This window comes from Oxyura jamaicensis, chromosome 1, assembly GCF_011077185.1.
Source record: "Oxyura jamaicensis isolate SHBP4307 breed ruddy duck chromosome 1, BPBGC_Ojam_1.0, whole genome shotgun sequence".
NCBI classification, from domain to species: Eukaryota; Metazoa; Chordata; class Aves; order Anseriformes; family Anatidae; genus Oxyura; species Oxyura jamaicensis.
Window position 1 is genome coordinate 111,438,863 of NC_048893.1, and position 18,336 is coordinate 111,457,198.

General features: G+C 35.7%; 1 protein-coding gene across 3 annotated transcripts in view; it reads right to left on the reverse strand.

Moving 5' to 3' along the window:
* Nucleotides 1–128: 128 nt before the first annotated feature.
* The window catches only part of BRWD1 (bromodomain and WD repeat domain containing 1), a 55,250-nt gene continuing 37,042 nt past the window's right edge, over nt 129–18,336 (reverse strand). For 2 of the 3 annotated variants that reach the window (XM_035315800.1, XM_035315802.1), the window contains 10 exons: nt 17,732–17,857; nt 17,008–17,086; nt 15,710–15,754; nt 14,991–15,134; nt 13,448–13,600; nt 12,987–13,156; nt 11,565–11,803; nt 10,387–10,578; nt 8,969–9,937; nt 129–3,817 (listed from right to left, as the gene is read on the reverse strand). In XM_035315800.1, the coding sequence (XP_035171691.1) occupies nt 2,673–3,817; nt 8,969–9,937; nt 10,387–10,578; nt 11,565–11,803; nt 12,987–13,156; nt 13,448–13,600; nt 14,991–15,134; nt 15,710–15,754; nt 17,008–17,086; nt 17,732–17,857 (3,262 nt within the window). In that variant the 3' untranslated portion in view covers nt 129–2,672. The remainder of the gene's footprint in view (nt 3,818–8,968; nt 9,938–10,386; nt 10,579–11,564; nt 11,804–12,986; nt 13,157–13,447; nt 13,601–14,990; nt 15,135–15,709; nt 15,755–17,007; nt 17,087–17,731; nt 17,858–18,336) is intronic. The other variant, XM_035315801.1, reaches the window with a different exon arrangement.

Consider the following 18,336-nt stretch of genomic DNA (forward strand, 5'->3'; position numbering starts at 1 on the left):
CTAGTCAGGTCCTGCTTTAAAAAGCAAAAGGAGAAAAAAAAAGACACAAGAAAAAAAAAAAAACACACAAGACCCAGAACACAGAAAACCAGCATCACACATTAAGCAGCTTTAAATAAAGATACTACTTTTTTTCAGGTCTACTTAAATCACTTTACTTCCCTGAGTACAGCTAGACCAAATAAATAGTGTTGAATGATTGCGGGCACCAGGATGAGGGCAAGGGTGGCTCTCTGCAAGACTCAGGAGACGCAGTTCTCCTCAGAGTAACCGTGCCCCATTTACAAATAAATAAATAAATACATCCAAACTCATAGAGGGTGAAAGAGCAACAAAAATCCCTTTACCATTTAATCGTCTCCCCTCCTCCTGGCTCCGCAATCTGGGTATAAAAACAAGAAATACAAAACAGTATTTGCTTTGCTTACAAAAGAAAGTGTTACGACCCCTAAGCTAGTAATTTCCTCTTGGATAGACAAATACAGAGGCCAGAATCTGCTCTCAGCATTCTGGGATCATCACAAACATACAGTGCATGAGTGCAGTATGACAAAGAATACAGCATCTGAATGGCAAGAAAGAAAAACTTCTTTTTAAAACTAAGGCTGAATTATAAATACAAACCTAGCAGCCCAATTTTAGCTGTTTGAACTTAATAAAAATTGTGATGATCACTTATACCAGTTTTTAGCCCTGTATTGGAAGTTATATTTCATAGAACATTACTCATAGGCAGCTGCTAACCGAAGTACTCAATTTATGGATAACACAAAAAATACCAGTTGACTTGTTCTTTTTAACAAAGATGCTGCTAAGAGATAAAACACACAAAGCCACTTTGAAGAGTCAGGTTTCATCACTAAACACAACCGTGTTCATATTTTATAAACCAACTTAAATATTTCAAATAAACAAGTATCTTCAATGTACAAAATTCTGCCATTATATTAAAGACTATGTACTAAATTAAGAAAATTCCTGGGGCAAGAATGACAAAGTAGGTTAATCTTGGACTTCATACAGAAGTTTTAAGAAAAAAAAAACAACAGTACTTCTCTATACCGAGATGATATTCTAGATCCAAAATGCTGTGATGGTCAATGCACCTTTTGGCACAATGTCAGCAACACTGCTGGAGACGTGGTTCTCACTAACTGCTGGTAGGCAGCATTTGGTCCTCCTTTTTCCATTACTTCACTGCCATTTGCATAAGCACTTGTTAACAAGTCTGATTCTAAATCTCACTAACATCCCCCCCGACTCCCCAAAGCCCTTCCAAGTACTGTCCAATCTGCTAGAAAACTAACTCACAAGCTTGCTAGTTCAGTTAAAATGAGCTGAGTTAGGACAGATCTAACACTCTACCATAGCCCCTATTGAACAAGGGGATCAGGAATTGCATACATCAGCTGTGTGAGGACTGAACCAGCAGAGGAGAGGCAGGAAACCTATAGCAGAGTGGAACAGGAGCTGAGATTGCCAAGCACCTCATGTTGGATTGAAGGCAGTGACCTGGTGGCTTCAGCCAGCACAGCTCCAGGGAAAAGCAAGGGAAGAATTTAGAGGTGCTACACGTTCTCGTTTGATACACAGGCCAAACAAGAATTTATACATTTTTTTTCCCTGGAGAAATTTTCTCCCATCTCCTGTGCAGTAATTATTTCTTGATAACAGTAGCCACCTCAAGCATTTCAAAGATCAGTAGATAGACTGCGACAGTCCAAACTGATATGTTTAATCAACTCAAAAATCTAACATTAAAGCACTTAGAAGTTTAAATATGGAAGAACAACGGAGATATAGCAAAAAGGTCTGGAATGTAAGAATCCTGCACCTCAAACTTTTCACGCATAAAAAAAACAGAACAAGTGTTTTGTTGGTTTTTCTATTTTATAAAGAAAACACACAAAAACCCTTAGGCCCAAGAGTTCACCTGCATTTCATATTCTTAAGTTTAGTTTACAGGATAGAAGTCACATTAATGATAGTACTACCTGTCAGCATAAACCCTCTCTTCACCAGCACCAATATGCCTTTTTAACTGGCAAATACACTTTTTCACTGGTAACTGGTTCTAGTTGTATGTTTTCAATTATGAATGTACAGAACATTTAGCATCTGTACTAATACAAGCTGTAATGTTGTTACCTTAGTGACTGCTCATTACGCTTTTGATGCAATACTAGCATCCACCGGATTTTTATAGTGTACATTATTATTTATAAGCCTGTTAATATTGTATATGATTTCATACAGCATTAGAGATGTTTGAAATCTGTTCTTGAATGTTGTATGACCTAGGTAGTATTCCATTGCAGCACCCATAACAATAATACTCAACATACTGCTATTAACCTGTTGCGCAGTGTTTTAACTTTTTTTTTTTTAAACTCTTGTTATATGTAATAAAATACCAGTAAAGACAAAAAAATTGCCCCTATAATGAGGCACATTTTGGCATCTGTGCTAAATGCTGCTACATGGGCAGGCAAGTGCAAGTCAAAATATGAAAAGGAGAAAGTCATGACCTAATCACATTCATAACTTTTTCATAGAAAAATATAAATATATTCCCTGAAATGTAGGACAAGGAAGAGCCAGCATCCACTGTGAGTTCTAGTGCTATTACCATTAAAAAAAAAAAAAAAGTGGGCTGGCTTTTCCTCTTAAGGTTACGTTTCACCAACTACGTCACCTAAACCTCTGTCATCGTCGTCATCGTCGTCGTCACAATTGTCGTATCTCACTGTCCGTCTACCTCTATTTCGAGTTCTTATCTTAGAACGCCGATTAGCTCTTCTGTATTTGGTGTAATCCAAATCTTCAGAGTCATTTTCTTGATTAGGTTTCCAGCGTTTCCTTCGCTGGGGTCTTCTGGAAGGCTTAGATAAATTGGAAATTTCTTTTCTAATGACTGTTTTTCTTTTTCTCTTTTTTGTTTCTGTGGCATCACTGTAGATACTGTTATCAGTTCCAGAGTCTGAATCAGAAGAACAATTGAAACTGGCTTTTGAGCTTCCTGCAGTCTCAGGTGTTTCCACATTCTCCGATACCGAGCTTTTTTCATCTTTCTTCCCCCCTGTTTCAGATTCTGGTGTTTCTTGTAAGTCGTTTGATAATTTTGATCTTTTGAAGCAAGCTCTAGACTTTCTTTTTGGTAGTTGTCTCAAATTTTTAGTTTCACGTTTACCTAACTCAGAATCCACCTCCTCCTCAGAGTTGCTCATATGATGGTTGTGAACTGAAGTTGACTGACCAGAAGTTCTCCAGTTTCTCCCGTTTTCTACCTTGTGGTTTGTGGAATCCTCCTCTGAAGAGTGGCACGCGTTTTTAAGAGCTGCAGCACGGACAGTTCTGTGCATCCGCTTGTTGTTACCATCATATTGCTTCTGAGTCACTTCTACATCCACCTCAGATTCCGTTTTTTCGTTTTCAGACTCGCTAATATATTTTCTCTTAGGAGCAGATGATTCAGGGCGAGAAAGCTTTTTTCTGCCAGAACACTGTTCTTTCTCATTTTCAGACATTAAGCTAACATCTACCTCCGAGCTGCTGATTGGTTTCTTCCTGGACGCTGCAGATACACCACCATGAATCTGCCTCCTGTTCTTTTTCACCGTGTAAAGACTTTCTGAGCTTGATAACTCTTCCTTTGTATCACTCATTATCTTTATCTTATTAGCTGCCAAAGTGGCACACCTTCGTGGATATTTTTTCTCCGTCACATTAGACAGCTTTGTATGTTTCTTGTAGTTAATGATACATGTCCGGCTCCTGAGCACTTTTCCACTTTGTCCAGTCTCCTCAGATGTTGATTCTACAAAAGAGATTTTAAAATGCCTTTTAATAACTTAAATTCCTGCAACAGCTGGTTCATTAAGCACAAACGCTCTCATGTTTAATGAAATACACAAAAGCATTTTTTTATTTCAACTGTTATGTGCAATTTACCTTACACCTTTATTAAAAATACAGCCACCGAGCCCCGAGCATATCTTTAACTCTCATGATTACTCTTTTACTTTGAGATGATGAAAGGGTTGTAAATTAACATTCTTTAGCATCCCTCTAGAAATTAGCTTACAAATTACCTAGCTTAACAAATATCTGCTTTCACACTACTAATACTTCCATCATTAAAGCTGTAATTTTCATACAAAAATTGCTTTTCAAAATGAATTATTACACTTTTTAGACTGTGTTCAAAAAATAAATTATTTCATGCAGATACAAGCCCTGGATGGATTTCACAATTTTAAGTGCATCCACATATAGAGAAAGCACTTAAACCATGCAGTTCCTTAGAGACTTAAACTGCAAGATTGCTTCTAACAGGGAATCTTCCAATCAGTATTTTTATTTTTAATACAGCACTTGCTTCTTAAGCTGGGGGTTAAAACAAAAATTCAATCACTAAATACCATGAATGATGCTAGCAAAATAAATGCTTTAGACGTTTTGCATTCTAATTACAACAGAATTGCTGATAAGATACTGCCAAAAATTATCAACGGAAGTTCTTAAAATAGATTTCGTAGATTTGATTTAAAAAAAATAGCACTGTTTTGGTAGAAATGTCTTTTGCAAAGTTCACTTTCCTCAAAATTGATGTCTAACTCATATTTCTTCAAAGCCATTACTGATTTTTTCACCAAGATGCAAACAGAGGGAAGAATCACAGCAGCTCCTGTGTGTTCCTTTGCAGAAAGTTAGGCAACTGACAATTTTTTCAAGTAAAAGGGGGAAGAGGAGGTTTTAGGGGAACGCTCTGATTTCATGGGCAGATGAAAAAAGCTTGTCTTGCTAACACTGTTCAACCATTAGCTCCAACGTCTTTTAAGAATGACGGCTCCTCAGGCACTAGAATAGCAGCTCAAGACAAACCCAAGTGAGGTTCAGTTCCTCGCTCCTCTGGCCAGCTTCCTGTGTTCAGCACTGGCGAGGCATTTGGTCTTTTTGTTCTCCAATATATCACCTATCAAGCTAGGATAGTGCAACATTTTCCCTAAACTCTGTCAGGAATACATGCAATGAAGATGTATTCTAATAGACTGGGAAATTATTTAAGTTAAAAAAGAAGTAATAGGACAAATCCAGTATGTCCAACTTGAATGCCAATATTAAAAATCTGTTCAGATGCCAAATCTGGTCTTTGTTTGAAGGTAGATCCTTTTATTTACTGCTCACATACAGTATTCCTCTTTCGGTATTTCCAGAAGTTAATTTATTTACTGCCTGTTTTAACAGCTTCCAGAAATTACACATGGATGTTACGATTATTTGTACTGTGTGATTTTATGGCCAAAATGTAACACGCTGCTGAATACTGCATAAAAGCTGAACTAATTCACTAATTCAACTTAAATTATACACTGCCTTCCAATACTATCACGTAGACAAATGGCTGCTGCTTATATCAGTTATTATATGAAGTAAGCCTTTACAGGCAAATGCAAGACATTTCATGTGATAAATTAAGCCTGAAACAGGAAAATATTGTGAATACTTGTAGCAGTATATCATAACATACTAGTGGCACACATGTTACTAGTTCAAACTGATCATTTTGACTGGTTATTAAATGTGGATGGAATTGCATAACCCAACCTTAGGATTCAAGTGCCCCTATAACTCCCATTCTAGAAGGTTAACACGGAAAGGTACAAAGGACTGCCCAGCCTTGATGCTGAATGCTCTTTCCACTCGTTGCCATTCTTTGTCTTTTAAATTAAAGCTTCTTACTAGAATTCAAATCCGCTCTGGAATAACTTCAACATCCCCCTACGCCACAGTACTAAAAGAAAAGCTCGCATCAGCTTAATGAAACTCTACACCAAATACCCCAAATTAAATGCTGCAAAGGTACAAACAGATAATGCTGCAAAGGTACAAACAGGAAGAGGGAGGATCAAATAAAAAACTCAATTTATCACAAACTGGGAGAGCATTTACACGAAAAGCAGTAAGATACGAAGGCCTTGTCCATCAAGTTTACTACTGTAACAAGGAAGGCTGGTGTTCTTGCTACCAGACTCCAAACCTGGTAGTGTGGGCTGCAGCACTGGACAGAAATATCCAGTCATCCCTCGAGTCATATACAGTCATATATTCAAATGAATGTATTATATACATACGTAAGTATTTAAATAAAAGCATGCATGTACTCCAGCAGTACCTAATGAATAACTTTCACAGGTACAGACAGGTTTAGCTTCTTATTTACAAGCAACTATCAGCCTCTCCAGAGAGAGGAATGCACACACCAGTTTGGCAAACCACAGTAAACTAGGCTGTGCTAGCAGCACATCTGTTGTACCTATTATCTGTTGAGGATTAAAATGGGCATCTGCTAGGATAAAAATAGTTGTTTGACTACCTGTGCTAGTATCCCAAAATAAAGACGAGATAAACGGAAATGGAAAATAAATGTGGTTTAGTGTAGACATCCAAGTCTATGTGTCAGTTCACATAAAGGACAACACTATGCAAGGAACATCTCCCAAAGTAAAGTAAATGCCCAGAAGTTGCTTGTCAGGAACTCTGTACAGACAACAACATATTCCCCTTTCACATGAGAGGTCTCCACTTCAGCCCTTTGTCTTTAACCATCCTGGTTCTGCACATATTGGAAACAATGTTGTTGTTTTTTGTTTTGTTTTTCTCCAAAGCAGTATGCTGAGCCCTCTTCTCAAATAACCATTCTTACTTTACAATGAGACCCAAACAATGCAAGTATTCATTACTGTATTTCATCCTTACTTAAAGAACATATTTCATGGCCTTGTAGAAGTTTAGTGATACTTGCTCTTGCCCCACATTTATCTTACGTTTAAGAATTTTCTAACTTTAGATGGGGCCTCTTCATTTAATGTAAGAGTTTTAAAAGGGCTTCACCTTAAAAATGTTGTTAAAAATGACAAAAAAACAGTACTGCATGTGCACCTCATCATTTGGGAGGTTTGACATGGCAGAAAGTTAAACATTTCTGTACAAAATAAGACTGCTCTATAAAAAATGCAAAAATATTAAAAAGTGTTATTTATGCCTTAATTCTTATAAAAGCCATTAGTAATTTTATTATGATCATGTAACAGATGCAGCTCATTAACTACTAATACATCCTTGACAGTGGTAGCAGTTACAGACTGAAAATAATGCTGAATGTGTTCTTATGATTGGTAGTTTTACCTAACAGATGAACATTGACTACTAATGAAGCTAAAGGATAAAACAAAGAAATGCATTTGTCGTCCAAAGGAACAGGATATTCACTCTAACCTGAAAACTGATGGAAGAGGAAATCATCAAGGAAGTTTAAGAAAAAAATGTGAGTAAGAGGAGTTCTGCTCCAAGTTATAGCTGGAGGACAACATAACATCACACCCCCAGACGTAAATGGTACAATACAAGAGAAGCTACAATTTAACCAGTGTTAAAAAGCTGGCGAGAAAAAAAATAAATCATGTTTTCAACAAGCTTTAACCACTCCATTATACACAATTAAGACACCCACATTACATTCAAAGGACAGAGGACAACCTAAAGAGACCAAACCTTGCAATTCACACACTGACTACTCGGTGTGGCAGTTTCTACATATTTCAAGGAGAAATGTTTACATTAAAAAAAAATGTGTAATGAAAGATCTATAATTTGACCAGTGCTGATTTCCCCTTAGAAATGCTTCGTTGGACAAATTTGGTACAGAAAATGTTACTGACTACCCACTTTTAAAAAATACAAATCTCCACTACATGAAGTATTTGAACAGAAATACCTTCTCTCTTTGCCATATTAAAAATCTCTTCAACCTCACACTAAGGATGCACGTTTAAAAAAAACAACAAACTTGTTAGAACAGTGTTGTATGCTTCATTTAGTTACAACATTGCATAGTAACCTATGACCCACAAAACTAGAGAAAGCAAGGAACCGAAGAGTCACCCCTGTGTTTGGTAACAGAACCCCATCCACACGCACCCCCCAAAAAAACACACCCAAGCCTCAAATGCTCCTAATCTTAAATGGGGGAGAAGCCAGACAAGCATCACAACATTACCACCACAGCATCAAAACATATCTCTACCTTGAAAAGGAGACTACACATCACTGCCAATAAAATCCAAAAGGCAAATTAAGTTAGAAATTCCAGCGTATGCCATGGAAGTAAAAAAAAAAAAAAAAATTAAAAGATCCATCAATTGGACTTTGAAAGATTACAACGGTACTTCAGATGAAAATAACGTCTGTACATCTGCTTTAGCACAGAAGTTTGTCAACAGAAAAAGGCAGCAATCTAAAGCAAGATCTATTATCTTGAGTTTGTAGGTAAAGTAACAGAACTACAACTCAGATTTTCATTACTGAAATTCTCCAAACAAGGAGCAGGCTGACAAAAGAGAAGGAACTTTTCCTTTTGAGATTTTCTGGTGCCTTGACCTACATATGACAGCAATATTCTGAAGGTTGCTGTGAATATGACTTCTTAGTTTTGTGCCAACAACCCGAAAGCCAGTGCTTCTTTAATTTGTCAACACACACAAAGTAATGCTACTTCAACACAGGTATTTTAGCATCAGTTAATATATACTGCTACAGAGGTAAGGAAGTGCAGATTATATATGAAAACAACAATCATGATTTAATGACAACTTTTTCATTAAAAAAAGGCTTTCCCTGAATTGCTTCAGAACTGCCAGAACCCATCATGAATTCTAAATAGCAAAAAACTGAGACCATAGAACTGTAATACTTTTCTCTCAGTGCTGTTTGGTAACTCCCCTGTTCCCCTGTCAGCATCACCATACCTTATATTTCTCCCTCCCTTATGTCTAGTTCTTATTTCAGAACAGCAAGAAACACTATTACACTGCACAGTTCAAGTCCCCCCACTTATTGCCCATTTTAATCCTACATTGCTTCCTCCCAGTCACCTTAGAATCAGATGCATTAACTTTAGTAATTTTACCTTTTCTGAGGATTGTTTTTCCTTTCATTCTCCTCTTTGTTTTTGTAGAAGTGTCACAATAGTTACTGTTATTCGAATTTGTTTCAGATTCTGTATCAGAAGAATCGTTGTAACTGGTACCAGGTCCAGATTTTGAACTCCCTGCAATTCTAGATGGCACCAAGGTCTCCGAAATAAAGCTTCTCCCATTCTCTCTGCCTTCTGCTTCAGATTCTGCTGTGTCCTCTAAATCACTCAAGACTTTTGCTTTCTTTAAGGGAGCAACAATCTGCAGACTAGTCATTTTTTTGTCATTCCACTTATCTGATTCAGAATATACTTCATCCTCAGAGTTGCTCACTACAAGCTTACATGCAGATGTTGACTCATCAGCTTTTTGACTGCTCCCACCCTTTGAATTACAGCTTTTGGAATCATCTTCCGACGAGTCTCGCATGGGACTTCTCACTTTGGGAGATGCAGAATGGAGTTTCCCACGTAACTGTCTGTGGCCATTGCTTTGCCAGGTTTTCTGTTTCACCTGTGCATCTATCTCAGAATCTGAACTTCCATTTTCAGATTCACTAACAAATTTTCTTCGTGGAGCAGATGAACCAGGGAGAGAAAGATTTTTCCTCCTGGTAAGCTGCTCTTCATTTTCTTTTTCACTTTCAGACTTTACATCCACGTCATCCTCAGACCCCTCCAGTAACATTCGCCTGGCTGCAGCTGAGGCATTTCGGTGAGGCAGTTTCCTGTTTTTGCATCTAATACCAATACTTTCTGAGCTTGAAACCTCTTCTTCCACATCAGTCATTAGCTTTAACTTATTAGCAGCCACGGTAGCACTTCTGCGTGGAATTTTTCTGTGTCTACCTGTACTATTACTCAGAGACTCAGATGTCACCACTGAAGTATTTTCAGAATCACTTCCATATAACCTTTTCCTGACAGTTTTTCTTGTATTCCCATTCTCCTGCAGAAGCGTTCCTGTAAAGTAGAGGAGGGATTAAAATCTTAAAAGAGCAGAAGCTTCTTAAGCCTTGTCAAACAGATTCAACCCACAGACATGACAAATGCAATACACCCCTAGCAGTAGTTACATGGTTTTGTTCTCTGTCAGGAAAAAAAAATGTGTCAAATTTTGGATTCATTCTAGCTCTGTGAGAACTAGAACTGCTTTTTGAACTGCTTTTACTTTAAGATATAAAATGTTGCAAGACATACCCTCTCAGCAGGCTCTTGGCTTCTGCCCTCCTACCCTTAGTACTGAAAAGGATCTTCTGAGAAGTTCAGAAAGTAGTATTTTGAGAGCAACAGTACTACTACCAATCAAACAATACCACATTTATAACAGTTTAAAAATACTGATTATATTTAGTTTTATACTTACACACCTGGATTACTGACCATTCAGAAGAAAACTACTTGAATCTTACCTGTTTGTTTTCTTTGAGCAGCTCGATTCCTAGTTATCCTACAGTTGATCTTCTTTCTCCTACATACACCATTGTGTAGTGGAGGTGACGCAAGAGCAACAGAGCTTTCTTTGCTCTCTTCCGAGCTACTTGTAGAGGATGAAGATGAAGAGGACGCAGATGAAGAAGGTAAAGAATCTTCTATTTCACTTTCTGTTAAAAAAAAATTAAATTGTAAATCAGAATTCTAACAATGAAGTTAGCTTGCAGTTAAGGACTACATTTTGCTCATCCAGGAAATCTTCAAATTTCCTCACAATATTATCTTACAGCATACTGGTTATCATACTGTAATGTCTTGCATATATGAAATTGATAGTTCTATGAAATAAACTACTCCATATTTATGAGGTATCTTGTGATAAGTTTCTTTGAGCTGCATTTAAGTTCCAAGTAAAATAGCAGAGCTGTTCCCAAATAGCAGATTTAAGAGAAGAGCATGTTAAAAAAAACCTGAATCATCTGATAAATCCCTTCTTTTACCAGGACTTGCATCCTTGTTCTTTGAAAGGAGCTGAAGTTTTGCCAAAGTAAAGTGTAGGGGGAGAAAAAATAAAAGAAACAGGAAACATTTTATGAGTCTGGGAACTTTTGCCATTTGCTAATTTTGGATTTTAATTTTTATGTAACGTGTGAGTGTGTAACCTTGTATTTTATATCAAATACACCACATTTTCCTCTCAAAAAGAGGCATCCATTCACAACAACAATTTTCGTAGAAGAGACGCTTGAAGAAGTTCTATTGCTGCATTTGTTAAAAGAGTTAAGAACATCAAGTAATCATGCAGTTTGTATGTCAACTTATTCTTACCATCTGTCTTACTCAATTCAGCTTTGCTGTGAATTCCCACACAAGGCTGTAGAAAAGTACAATTGACTGCAAAATGGATATATAACCAAGACAGCTCTGCCTCCATGTAAATTATGCTAGTAATAATTTTCTGCTTAGGAGCAGGCTTTATCATTAACAAAATTAAGCTAATTGCATTCTATGTTAAAGAATGTTAAAGCAGAGCATTCTTTAGTACACAGAACTTTTTATAATATCCACAGATGTATATAAACAAACATTAGTAGGTAATCACAGGTAAGACAGATGAAAATCCTTATCTAAAACAAGTTTTTCAAACATTTCTTACCTGATGACAATGCAGAACAATTTGTTAGTGTTGTAGATCTAGCTTTTCCATTCCTTTCAAAAGATGCCAGGCATACAGAATCAGAGGATTCACCAGAGGAACCATGGTTGTAATTGCTAGCATTTGTTTTATGGCTTGCAACACAGGCTGCTCTGCTTGAGGTAGGTTGACTAAAAGCATCTTCCTGCTCAGATTCAATTTTTGCCTGAGACTTTAATGGTTTCTGCTTCACATTTCTGCTGAAAGGGGAAAGAAATAAAAGCAATGTGGGTTGTAAACTATGAAAAAAAATGGCAATTAAGTATTTTAAAAATGATGTTCTCTGAAAACTTAATTAACCATATACCATATAATTTTAAATTTATGGAATGGCAGTTAGGTTTGTAAGCTAACATGCTAGGGGACAATTTTGACAAGGATAAGCATTAACTACCTTCATTAAAATAACCGTCTACAGTCCTAGTAAAGTTACACAAGAAGAGACTTTCTATCTAATCAAAACCAAAAAAAAAAGGTAACACTGAATACCTTTTAGGTCTATGTCTTCTTATTGTTTACCAAAATATTGCAACAACAGCCTCAATTTCTACTGAATTCAGTCTCTTGTTAATTGCACATAAGCTTCAAGGGACATACTAACGTTACTCCATGATAAACTGAGTTCTAAAGACATGAAGACTAAAGACATGAAGAAAGTACATTTTTCAAAGTCTACAGTCTAAAATAAAACGCACGTTTGGAGAGGAACTCACTGATTTGATTCTTCCTTTAAATGTATGCTACACGTAATCCTGACATCAAATTCGACTAAAGTAAAATAATAGTGATCTAGATGGGATTATTCCTATCCCTTCACTATCAGACAAAAAAGCTAGACAGCAGCAGAGAAGTATATGCTCAGTTCCAACAATTTAGCATGTTTAGTTTTGTTATGTTATCTCACTTCACCCCATATGCAAATTAACGATAAAAGTTAATCATATCAACCAACAGTAGCGTCAAGTGTGTGTTTTCCTTCAAAAGAGGAGATGCATACTAAATTACCAACAGAATGCCACAGTAAGTTAAAGTCTCTATAAATCCACAGGACGACCTTTCTTCTGTGCATAGTAAAATAACTGCAATACATGCAGCAAGATTTGCTAATTATTACAGTCAGATTAAACACTGATTTTCCTCACTGAAGTATTTAAAACAAAACCACCCTTATTCTATTTTTCAGTCCTTCCTCTGTTCCATGGGCAGTTTTACATTACAGTAGAACTTTTGAAGCATGTCTGTCCTACTGAAAAAGAATTCTAAAAATTCCCACTGAAATCAGGTAACCATTTAATAAAACAGTTGATCTCTTTTTCCTACATGTCAGTGAATATAAATATTAGTCAGCTATGATAAGCCTCCACATCTTCATAATTTTGTTACCTGAGCGTTTTGGTAGGTTGCTGCGTTGAGCTTTGATTCTGAAGTCTTCTAGTATACCTCTGGTTTCTTCTTAGTTTTTCATTCTGTTTTTGACCATTTTTGAAATCTGAAACAATTCTTCTTATTTTCTCTTCAAATAATGCTGACAATCTCAAGGTCATACTGTAAATCTAGGCAAGAAAGTGGCTTATATTAATAACCAGAATTTTCATGCAAGACTCGCATTTCTAAAATGTAAAAATGTACAGAAAAAAAGATAGAAAAAGTCTGGCACATGATGGACTGTAGCACTAGATAAACAAGACATGCCATGCACAAACCAATGTTTAATATAATTTATTGCACTTCTCACCTGTATCTAATCAACCAGAAACTTTATTTAAAATATCGATAACAAAGCTAATTCCAAAATAATACCTAACTGCATTACAAAAAATATAAAAAACAATATGAACAGCTACCTTTGACTTTTTGTTTGGAGTATAAGACTTGGCATTACTAAATATTAGCCTTATATCTTTGCACAGTTCCATTGGAGTGTCGTAGTTTCCAGCTTCCAGAGTTTCTTTCACTGTACCAAAGTCCATTGGAGTGTCTATAATATGTCTGTAATCCTAGATAAATCATGAAAAAAAAAAAAAAAAACAGTTCAAGAAGTTAGAGGAAAAACAACACTTTTGAATTTTACTTCTAGAATTTAGAAGGAGCTCAGATTATCTTAACTATCAGCACTCAAGACACAACAGGCACCTACCAAAGCAGAGAGCTAAGCTGTTGCAGAAACTACTTGACTTAAAGTCTCCACAATGTTATCCCCTGTAAAACCTCGCTTATTTTCAGCGTCACCTTCAGAATTTATGAAAGATCATAGTTTAATACACCGTCATGTGCTTGTACATACAGTTTTGCTGTTTTGTTTCTCCTGATTTACCTCAGTATCTACTGACTAACAATACCATGCAGGTTGACCTTTTTATTGCTAATCAAAAAGGGAAATAAGACTACAGTGAATCTTCATTTGCTCATTTCATTGATGCATTTTACAATGAGAAACTGATCTGGCTTTAAAAAAAGAAGAAGAATAACTTAAAAAGTACTATAACACTGTTATATAACACTTTCTTCTCTATAAATGAATTTTAGAGAACCCCCAATATGTTCTTAAAACCTGATGTGAAACCCAAACTCAAGATGTGAAGCCACAGGAAAACAGTCACATGCTTATGCTTGTTAAAAAGTTTCTTCCCCACTAAGTTTCTTTTTCTTTTGGTCTAAATGCCCAAGAAAGGGCTTGAAACCACTACTGTAGCAAAGAATAGCAAATTTTATAGAAAAAATAAATTCTGCTATCAGATAAATTGCTGAAGAAAGTACACCATGAGGGTGCAGAAGGCCTTCAGCAGCAAAATATTTTATTGATACGGAAGAGGAGCCATTAGAGCACAAAGATGTTCTGAGATGCATTTTAAACAGAATTTAAGAGAAAATGCAAATAAGATTGGACAGAATCCATACTTCAGAGGTATATATGAACCAAAGCCTACATTCTATGTAAATGTGAAGCTTCAAAGTGGGGACAGATTCCTAAAGACATACAGTGAGCTGAAGAGCAGAAAAAATAATAATGGCAGCAGTGATAACAGGAAAACTAGAAAGTGACGGGACTACAACTAACAAGTTCACGTTTGACTGCGGTCCATTCTTTTTTTTTTTTTTTTTTTTAGTTTTATCATCAGAGTTAATAATTAAAGGCAAAACAAATAACTCATTTAATGTATCAGGATATTTGTAGACATTATGCTGCTGCTTTACCATTGTTTTGTGCTGTCTCAATACTTTAATGGATCTTACCTTGATGCAGTCAAGCATCAATGGTTGGGAACTAAAACCCTAAAGAGAAAAAGTAGCTCCAAGAGAAATGTGGAGATCTTATTATGATACCAAATGCTAGAAGAAGAAACAAATTAACCTTGTAAGATATAAATAATTATAAGAACAACTTACAGGATATTGATCCAAATCAACCGGCTGCCTAAAAGGTTCAGAATCTTCACACTGGAAAATTAAATTCACGAGTTCCATACACTGCTTTTTCCAACAGTTTTCATCATAACCGTTTTTAATGCCTTTTCCTTTTTTCCCCCGTCCCTTGAAAATAAAGTCAAAAAACATTACTGAAACACAGCCTGAAAAACTAAACCTAGTAGTCTATCTTGAATTATTTCCGTATTAGAAAAATGCGTTTCCAAAAATAGTTTTGTAACAAAACTTTGCAAGTCTACTACTATAAGATTTTTGTACTGATGTTTATTAAAAAAACTGACAAATCATAAAACTTTTTTTCAAGTTGTTTTTAAATACTAAATAAAACACACAAAAAGATACCTCCTGATTTCTTCCAAATTATTCTTAAGAGATGTGACTAATATCACTCAAAATGCTTTTTCCTCACATCTCAGCTGAATAATGCTTTTACTTCAGTTTCAGATATATAATTGAAACCTGTTAGACTGAACAGTACTGGTATCAAATTCGTAAGTACAGAAGCATTAAAATAACAATGAACTATTTAGGCAAAGTGTATAGTTCCTTTTTACCATCAAAAAAGGTCTGGTCTATCTATGACTTAAAAAACAAAGCATCACTCCCACAGAATTTCAAGTCTGCTAACCAATCCTGCCAAACCTAAATTGGGTATATATAGTAAAGATTAGCCAACTCACTCTTCTCCTCCTATAGGACTTTCTCGGACGACGTTTTTCATCATCCTGCATAAAATAAAATTATTTATGAAACAACAAGCAATGTTTGCTCAAAGCACCATTGAATTTTACACCACAGTTAAAAGAGACTTCTATTCTAATTTCTCTCAATAAGACATAACATGAGCATATCAAAAACTACAGCACGGTGTTTGAAAGACTATGAAAGTAAGATCCTAATGATGTCCCACCACTGAAAACTCCTCACTCCAATTCTTGACCTTAATACAAAGGAAAAACCACTGTGAGAAGTTGCAAGTTCTCTTTTCAATAAGAATTGAGAAGACACCCACCAGCTTTGAATCCTAACGACCAAAGATCATCAGTAATTCAATTAACAAATAATAGAAGTCAAAGAACTCTGAATTTTGCTTGTCTTGTGTTTAGGACAAAGAAATCTTTGTGATCAATTTACTTCTGATAAAAGAAGAATACTACAATATGAAAGTACTAAGATAATGCTGAAGTAGAGCAACTGCTCAGTGTAATTTCTTCCCATAATACTATCCTGAAAGAGAATGCTGCCACTTTGTGATTTTCAGAAGTCTTGCTGATGAGTTAGAAATCGAAATGTGTAAGACATTCAGACTAGGTAGTCTGGGGTACATTGTTAATAAACGTATGATACTATAGGCAACACGCACTGTTGTTACGCAGTGAATGTTACCTCTCTCAGATTTAAGAGAAATCTACTTCATTATATTCTCAATGAGGCATGCAAAACTGATGCACGATCATAGCTGGGTATATAAATAAACTGCAGTGTTTGCTACCACAAAGCACCACAGCAGTAGTAATAACTTGCCAACTTTTAGCATTCACCACTGCATGCCAATTTTACTCTTAGAAATAACCAAGCATGCATGTAATTAAAAACACAATGAAAGGTAGCTATTCATACACTCTTGCAATATTACATACCAATATTGCATACCAATATGCTTCAGAAATGTATCACTCACAAGACATGGAAGAATTGTTTTATTTGATGGCAAATAGTCATAGCAGAAAATGCATGTTTGTTGTACTTCTGAACAAGTATTGACAACTCAAATGTTTTCACTCATTCATTCCATATCACTCCTCACATTCCTAGTATATGAAATGTTTATATTAGCTACGTAAATATATGCAAGGATCTTTTTAAATAAAGAACAATTTTACTATAAAAACTTGAAGATGGGCATTATTTTCTTACCACTGCTAATGCATTATTGCATTATTCACAAGAAAAGCAATTATTCACAAGAAAAGCTTACCAGATCATCGTCATCAATACAATCTTGTTCATCATCTGTTGTGCTACACAGTTCAAAAATGTTTGTACAGTCTTGATCACTGTAATGCAATTAGATCTATGTTACTGGAATAGCAAAAACATACCTATCACTTCCTAGGTTAAACCCAGACATGACCAAAAGCTACATGTAAACTTAAAGACAGTAACAAAGAATTAACTAAAATATATACCCACAAGTTGATTATAGTATTTCCAAAGTAATGTTAAATCTGGAAAACTGCTATACTATGAATTTCAGAAGTAGTGAGGAAGGAGGGTGAAAACAGCATTAGAGATCTGAAAGTAGTATTCAAAACATACCTATTGTAGTTAGACTGCCTACACTAAGTTCTTTTAAAATAAACCTCTCAACTGAACCGAAGTCAGGCACACTGCAACAGGAACTTCTACACAAGCTCACGTTACAGACTGCCCTCCCTTCAAGTCTAGTGACATCTTTGTACTATAAATACCAGTGAATGCTACTAGGAGAAAAAGTAAAAATGTCTCTTTGCAGAACATTTCAGTATTTTCCCAGTTAAAATAATAGTCAAGAAGAATTATACATCTGTCCTACAGTGCATGGAAGAAGAGTAGGAAATCAAAGGAAGAAGGATTCTCAAAGGGATCTTAAGATGTTTATGCTCCCCCACAGTTTAAGATCACAAGCATTCAAGCACTATTTAGATTAAAAAGCCACTCACTTGATAAATTTTAACAGCTGCGTAGTGATCTTTTTTGCAGCTCTAGCAATAGCACTCCCAGGTTCATTGAAGGTCCTGGCATTGCTTTCAATGTATCTTACTTCCCAAACCAATGCAGAGATTCTCCTTAAAATTAAAAAAAAATAATAATAATGCACCTTTAAACTAAGCTGAAAAACTGTAAAGTTACCCTCTTAGTAATTATGTCAATTATATATATATACACACATATATATGTATATCCTAGTTTAATGTCCTTTGTTTTAATTGAAGTTTTATTACACTAGTCTCAAACTTCTCAATCACATGGAAAATCAAAGTGTGTTCATATACATATACACAAGCAGACACAATTCAAAGTAGTGAAATCAACAACAGACACCTTTGTTAACTCATTTATTAACTCAATACTTTCCTTTGAGACCAACTGACCAGTCATAAAATAGCTGTCTGTAAGACAGACTTGTAGAAACTGCTACAAGCTAACACTATGGAAATGAGCTAGCACAACTGCATAGCTTTCATTTCAGTTTCTAATTCCTTGTAATTTTGAAGCTATTATACCCCAGGTTTGCAGCTCTTCATCTACAAAATTTCAAACCATT